This window comes from Vespa mandarinia, chromosome 14 (assembly GCF_050613455.1).
Source record: "Vespa mandarinia isolate Hongniang chromosome 14, ASM5061345v1, whole genome shotgun sequence".
In the NCBI taxonomy this organism is placed as follows: Eukaryota; Metazoa; Arthropoda; class Insecta; order Hymenoptera; family Vespidae; genus Vespa; species Vespa mandarinia.
In genome coordinates this window covers 1370001-1377500 of record NC_140823.1, presented here as the reverse complement: position 1 = coordinate 1377500, position 7500 = coordinate 1370001, and the positions used below count along the sequence as shown (strand labels likewise).

General features: G+C 26.7%; 2 protein-coding genes across 6 annotated transcripts in view; one reads left to right on the top strand and one right to left on the bottom strand.

Moving 5' to 3' along the window:
* The first annotated feature begins 1766 nt into the window (after positions 1–1766).
* On the top strand, positions 1767–3906 carry Psf3 (DNA replication complex GINS protein PSF3). Its single transcript, XM_035862252.2, has 4 exons — positions 1767–1957; positions 2060–2204; positions 2324–2453; positions 2678–3906. Exons 1-4 carry the CDS (start codon positions 1852–1854, stop codon positions 2903–2905), a joined length of 609 nt encoding a protein of 202 aa, XP_035718145.1. The 5' UTR covers positions 1767–1851; the 3' UTR covers positions 2906–3906.
* A 1794-nt stretch (positions 3907–5700) lies between these two features.
* Hnf4 (Hepatocyte nuclear factor 4) overlaps positions 5701–7500 on the bottom strand; it is a 55352-nt gene continuing 53552 nt past the window's right edge. For 4 of the 5 annotated variants that reach the window (XM_035862242.2, XM_035862244.2, XM_035862245.2 and 1 more), the window contains one exon: positions 5701–7500. This exon is cut by the window's right edge and continues 53 nt beyond it. In XM_035862242.2, coding sequence (XP_035718135.1) covers positions 7039–7500 — 462 coding nt within the window. In that variant the 3' untranslated portion in view covers positions 5701–7038. The other variant, XM_085661382.1, reaches the window with a different exon arrangement.

The following is a 7500-nucleotide window of genomic DNA, read 5'->3' as shown; positions in this document are numbered from 1 at the left end:
ACATCATGAGATCCGAATTTATTCTTTTCTTTTTTTTTCTTTTTTTTTCTTTTTTTTTTTCTTCTTATTTTCAAAATACCAAAAAGAGGAAGAAGGTATAATTCGATCAATCGATGGATCGATCGATCAATCGATCGAATTCCATTTTAATTAGGGAACAAGATATGAATTATCGAGAGTCGATCGTATTAATCGTAAAAAAAAACATATAATAACAATAAACAACAACAAACAAAAGGGAAAAAAAAAAAGACAAAACCACCAAGAAAGAAATCACAAATTATTTCGTCTCGTAGCACATACGAGAGGAAGAAAGAGAGGAATAAAAAAAAAAAGGGAGTTCGCGCGCGCAACTCGCTTTAAATATCCATAAGAAAATAAAAAAGAATACGGGAGAAAAAGAGAAAGAAGAACAAAATAAAATAAAAAGAAAATAACACACATACACACACACATACAGAGAAAGAAACAGAAAGACAGAGAGAGATAGAGAGAGAGAGAGAGAGAGAGAGAGAGAGAGAAAAGGGATGTTTCGAAAAGGATAGCGATATCTGGCAATTTCGAAGGGTCTCATCCTAGACCTCTTGCTAAGACCTACGTAACTACATAAGTGCTTTTTACTCTACCAAATCTGGCGACGACGCGTTATTTAAAGGAATAAAAGAAGAAAAAAAAAACATAAATAAACGAAAAGAGAAGAAAAAAAAAATAAAAGAGAGAGAAAGGCCGATCGTCGATCGTCAATCTAGTCTAGATTTTTGATCTGGACATACAACACGTTCGCCGTTATACTTGTACGATAAACGTAATTTCTATCATTACGAATGAAATAAATAAATAAATAAATAAATAAATAAAAAAAAAATGAAAAAAAAAATGATTAACAAAAAGAAAAGAAAAAGGAAGAAAAGGAAAAACAATGAAGATGATGCGAAAAAAAAAACAAAAAAAGGAAGAAGAAAAAAAAACATGAATGGCAGTAAAGCGAATGGGAGGATTTAATAATAGCGTTATATCGTAATCGTAATGATTAATGGTAAACTTAATGATTATAATGTATTGGTAATGATAAAGAATAATAATGTTTAATTGACGATCAATAACCAAGAGCGCACGTATTTCATGATTCATTCATAGTTTAATGAACATTAATTCATTTCTTTTTTCGTGAAAGAGTGATGTTGTGTATGAATATTATTAGAGAGAGAGAGAGAGAGAGAGAGAAAGAGAGAGCGAGAGAGAGAGAGCGAGAGAGTGAGAGAGAGAGAAAGAGAGAGAGAGAAAGAGAGAGAGATAGAGAGATAGAGTGAGAACGATGGAGAAAAGGGGAAAACAAAAGATGATACACCGTGGAATGTTACAAAAATTACCACCAAAGGAAAATCTCATTATATAAAATTATTATGTAATAATTGTCCATACATCTTAAAATATCGAAATAAACTAATAATGAAAAGAATATCGTGGGTTTTTTTTTCTTATACGTCTTTATATCGTTTTCCCAATTGTACGCACTTTTGAATTTAACCGCGTTTAAATAGCACGTGACTATATGTAATAATAACGAAGTACATTAAATTAATTTATTAAATTATTACACATTGAATTATTACAATTGTTAATATATATATATATATATAAATATGTATATAATTTATTAAAAATTCGTTTTGATTATTATTTCGTTTTTATTTTATCTAAAATAATATAATTTTGACATATTTGTATTTTGATTTTGATTAACGTAGTGTCAGATACATCAAAGGCGGGAAATGATCGTCGTCAGTGTTTATTTTATTCGATGGGTTCAGTTGTCTCGTCTCTTTTATATTTCGTGTGTTTTTATTAAAAATGTCGTTATGCTGTAGTTACGTTCCAGATTATTTTTCTATAAACGATATTTTAGCAACGGAAGAACGTATATTATGTACGATTGACGTGACACTTCCTGGTTTAGGTAAATTTTTAATAAACTTAACCTCAATACAATTATTTAGATTTAATTCGGAATATTGAAATCTTTGATTTCTTTGTATTAATATAATTTCTTTTTTTTCAGGATTTTTAGATATTTCTAATGATTCAGATGATTTAAAACAAGGAACAAAACTAGAATTTCCTGTTTGGTTAACTCATCCACTTAATATAATACAAGGATCACTCATCAACATAGAATTACCAAAAGTATATAAAGATAGTTATAGGTTTGTACATTTATATGAGTGAATTATAAAGACCTAATTTTTAAATTGACTATGATTTTTAATAGAAAAATATATATAAATAAATATTTATAACCTCAATATCTACATTCTGCACGCAGAGAAATTCTTCAAGCAGATGCATGCGCAGTATCACTGAGCAAATGGAATCCTCATTTTTATGAAGTAGGAATGTATTTAAGAACCTTTAATATTCGAGAAAGTGAAAAATTAACAGAGAATTTGTTAGAGGTAAGTAAACAAAATTAACATATAAAAACATTAAAATTGATCTCTCTCTCTCTCTCTCTCTCTCTCTCTCTCTCTCTCTCTCTCTCTAATGTTTTGGTATAACTTTACTAATTTATAATATCATGTTAAAAATTACTTCACTCTGTTTAATTATTTCTATAATATAAAATTAAATTCAAAGGAATTTTTTTCTTTTTTTTTTCCTATTTCTTTTTAACTTTCAGACCTTCAAATGTCGATTCAGATTAATCATGGATTGGGCACAGAATCCTATTTCAGATCTGACATTGGGTAGTCAGCTTCCTAGATTAGAAAAAGATTTGTTCTTAATTAGTAGGAAAGCAAAGGTACAATTAAACGAATGGTTAAAAAAAGGTACTGGTATTATAGAAACATCAGAAGTAGCTGCAAATCTTAAGAAACGTAAACGTACTGATTATGAGTTAAATTAATTCTAACTATTTAAATATATATAATATACATATAATTGATAGCCAATAGATTATTAGCAAACATAATTAGCATGCATATTGTATGTATAGGGATTTTATTTTAGTAAAATTAGAAGGAGATTATTTTTTTTATATCTTATTAATACTAGGAAAATCATTTATTAATATTTTTATATTGAGATTATACAATAACAGATATATACATATCAAAAGATACATTAAATCAGAAAGTGAAAAGTGATATATTTGAAAATTTGACGAAACAAAGAATGTTCAATAATTTTTTTTATTATTTAGACAGGGAATAGTGTGTAGTTCTATTATATAGGATTGAGAAGAAATGAGGAGGCTGCTTAATTTAAAAATCACATATCCCTTTATTTAAAGATACAAATGCTTATAGTTATTAAATAACAAATAAAAAGTTTATTTACATTTCTTGTACGAAATCAGTCAACCATTGAACTGTTAACAATATTGAAAAGACTCAGGCAATGGAAAATGGTAACGTCTAGTTCACAACCCATAGCTAAGTAATGTTAATATATACCTTAATCATATATAATAAAATATATGATTCATATTGAGTCATAAAATAACTTGCGTACCATATGGACATACATTTGTCAGACACAATGAACAAAGCATTTTTTAATTCTATATTTGAATCATTATGTCTTACAAAAGTCAACGTTCGTAAAATCTTTTCGTACAAAAATACAAAATTTACTTAATTTACTATAGCAATCTAAAACTAATGGATTTATGTTTATGATTTAGGAGTACACGTTTCTATATTTTATACGTTCAAGAAATTAACAATATAGCAATTGAAACACTTTCTATACAAAATGGACTATGCGTTTTACAAAATAAACTAATATGGTCTGATATTCTATGGCAGTGGCGCGCAAACTATGAATTAATGAAATTTTCATGAATATTACGTATAATAGCAATAGTAAATTGTTTTTTTTTTTTTTTTTCTTTTTTTTTTCTTTTTTTTCTTTTTTTTTTTTCTTTTAACTTTTAACATACAAATAAAAATTATATTATCACTATTCTTACATAAACTAATATAAAATGAAATAAATCATAGTGATGTCGCAAGTATGAATAATTTGCGTACCACTGTACTATGACATTGGAAAAAAAAAAGAAGTTATCCCTGGTATGAATATTTAAATAACTGTACAAAATCGAAAACAACAAGTATATTGTTTCGTATAATGTTTTAATATAGAAATATCACATTGTAATGTAGTATTTAGAATATTATTCCTCATATTTTTACTTTATGGGATTTTATAACTTTATCTGACAAACGCCTGCATTTGATGAATCATATCTCTATCATATAATAATGGATTTATTAATTATATAATTACTATAGATGAGATATATATATATATATATATACTATTGCTTTCTATCCGGCCATTATGTCAACATAGACATTACCTTAAAAATCACCTTAGAAAAACGCATTGACTTTCTTCATAAAATATTGATTATTTTCAATGATATCATCGAAGAGATCATTGTCAATGAGATTATCAATATATTTATGATCCGTCCAACAGTGCTACTAATATAAATTGCATTGTAATGGCTTGTATCGTATTCATTTTCAAAGATAAAAACATTTTGTTTGTATCCTTTTTAATATTTTTACTTAATTAATTTGACGTTTATTTAAATCTAACTTAATCTATCCTTAATATCGCTAAGTTTGGAATGTGATTTATTTAAATCAATGATTATCAAGACTAACACGAGGTACATGTTCTTATATATAAATATCTCGTGATATTTAAAAGTTCATTATTAAGTTATTTATAATTTATGTGAATTCATAAGGAAAAAAAAAGAAACGAAAAAAAAAAGATAGAAAAAGAAGATATAAAATAGCAAAAAAAAGTTAAAGTAATTAATAAAAGATTTCAAATAATTCGGCAAGCACGAAGCCAATGCAATATCGAAATGAACATTATTATTTATATATACAATTCTATTTAGTTATATATATATACACAGACTGGGCCAAAAGTTCATAGGCTATACCAAAAATCAATTATTCTATTTCAAGCCTTTTTAAGTTTGTAGTTAGTCTTGTAGTTTTAACAAGTTATGCTTGTGATTTAAAAATTTGAAGAAGAAAAAAAAAAAGAAAAAAAAAGAGATTAGCTTACAAAATCTCAAGAAAAAATTATTGATTTTGAAAATCACCACTGGCACTTTTTTTTGGTACTATATATATATATATATATATATATATATATATATACAAAAAACCTTGAAGAATCTTCTCTTACATCTTAAACAACGTAATTAAATAATTCTATCATATCTTGACATTTTTAAAATTACATACATTGCTCGTAAGCTCGAATGTCGATTTTCAATTCTCCCCGACTTTTCACCAAAAGGAAGAGAAAGAGAAAGAGAGAGAGAGAAAAGAAAAATAAGAAAAAAGAATGCCAATGTCTGTTAAATGGCGTCAGTTTAAGTCGAGATACGATCTTATCTCTTATTTCATTTATCTTTTCGATGATCGATTGTTATTTATACAGGTGCGGATTTAATTCGAAAAAAGAAAAAGAGAGAAAAGAAAATCATACAGAGGAATCGTTAAAAGAGACCACTCATCTTCGATCATATTCGTACAAGATAAACAATTTCGTTGTTCGATTATTCTGATTGATAATCTCGTCGTATATGTATGTATGTATATGTGTACGTAACTTTTATCTCTCCGATTCGAAGTAACCATTCCTTAATTCATTTATTCCTCCTTATTTTTTTTTTCTTTTTTTTTTATATTTTTTCTTCTTTTCTTCTTTTCTTTTCATTTCTCTTTTTTTTTTTCTGTTTCTTTTCCTTTTTTGGAAGGCAAACTTGAAGACATCATCTAGCTCATGATTCAACGCTTATAAAAAAAGTAAATATAATTAAATGATCTATAGTAATAAATTTCTAAGCCTTTTTCTAATATATATATACTTCTTATATATATATATATATTTTTTTTTTTATATATATATATATCGTATATATTTATAAGGAAATTTCACATATATATATACATGTACGTAATGAAATTTCATATTTCATATCGATCAATAAGGTTGGTCCATAAAAAATCTGATAACACTTTAAATATTAATTATTATTTAATTGACAATTTGTAATGTTATTTATTTAAATCATAGGTAATCAATTTGTTATCCGTCTGACCGTCAATCAATCCCTTTCCTTTGCTATTCATTTACTATTTAATTTCACTAGTTACTTGCAATCGACGTTTGAAAAAGAAAATATTCATAGGAAGGCCCTATCAGATATCAAATATTATCAAATATGAATAAGTAAAATATGGATATTATATATTTGTGATTGTAAGGAAACTAATCTTTTCTCGTGTAACATATTTTTATTATTTTCGCGATATTTTAAAAGTTTAAAAGTATGGAATAATAATTACTTTTTTTTTTTTTTTTTTCTATATATTCAGTGTTTATATCAATGTTTTTTTCTTTTTCTTGCTTTTGGTATATAACAAATGCAAATAAAAATATGAAAAAATAATTAAAAAAGAAAGAGTAATAATAATAAAAAAAACATATATATATATGTATATGTATGTATGTATGTATAGAAAAAATATATGTAAAGAAAAAGTCGTGCATCTTATAAAGTACGATCCAATATTTTGCCCGTTATATCTATGCAGCAGTCGATTGGAGGAAGAGAGGGGAGGGTAGGTTCTATCAGTTGGTTCACCTATGATTTTAAAATGATAATTAAAGTGTTATCGGAATTTCGTATCAATCCTATAGTAAATCTATATAAGCTACAGGATTAAAATGAAATTAGATGATCGATAATGATAATGATGATCATAATAATAATAATAATAATAATAATAATAATAATAATAATAATAATAATAATAATAATAATAATCTTAATAATAATAATAATAATAATAATAATAATAATAATAAAATAGTAATAATGATAATAACAATAATGAAAGGCATAATCATATTTTTCTTGATAAAACGAATTTTGTTCGAATCAATGGTAATAGAATTCTATATTGGTCATGATCAGGTTTCTTCTTCGTCTAGTCAGAATGTTGATTCAGTTTCAAGGCTGGGTTCCTGTTTGAATAATCTAAAACCAGCGACGGTAGTCACGTCTTCCTGCGATGAAATAGGTGTTAGATCCCTAAGAATAATGACGGGACTGCCAGCCGCTAACATATGATCTTGTGGACTCAGTGGACCACCACCGGCATTGGCAGGTGTCAATGGACTGCTAGGACTCTCATTACTGCTTACATAACTTCCAGGAGCATTTGACATTGGCATTGGGGTAGAATTCCCGTTCAATTCGGCAGCCGCACCGCCTAATAACATCTCTTGCAAAAGATTGTCTATATGGGCTACTCCGAACAATCGAACGAATTGAATCTGTTCGATCATTTGCCAAGAAATTGATTGTAATGCCGGTAACGTTAATAGTATTTCACCAAAACGACCACGGCTATCATATTGACGATCGCTTATATAATCCTCCAAATTTATTTG

Coding starts and splice junctions, on each gene's coding strand:
- Psf3 (XM_035862252.2), top strand. CDS start 1,852: ATGTCGTTATGCTGTAGTTACGTTCCAGATTATTTTTCTATAAACGAT. Junction 2,205..2,323: donor GTATATAAAGATAGTTATAG/GTTTGTACATTT, acceptor TTCTGCACGCAG/AGAAATTCTTCAAGCAGATG. Junction 2,454..2,677: donor TAACAGAGAATTTGTTAGAG/GTAAGTAAACAA, acceptor TTTAACTTTCAG/ACCTTCAAATGTCGATTCAG.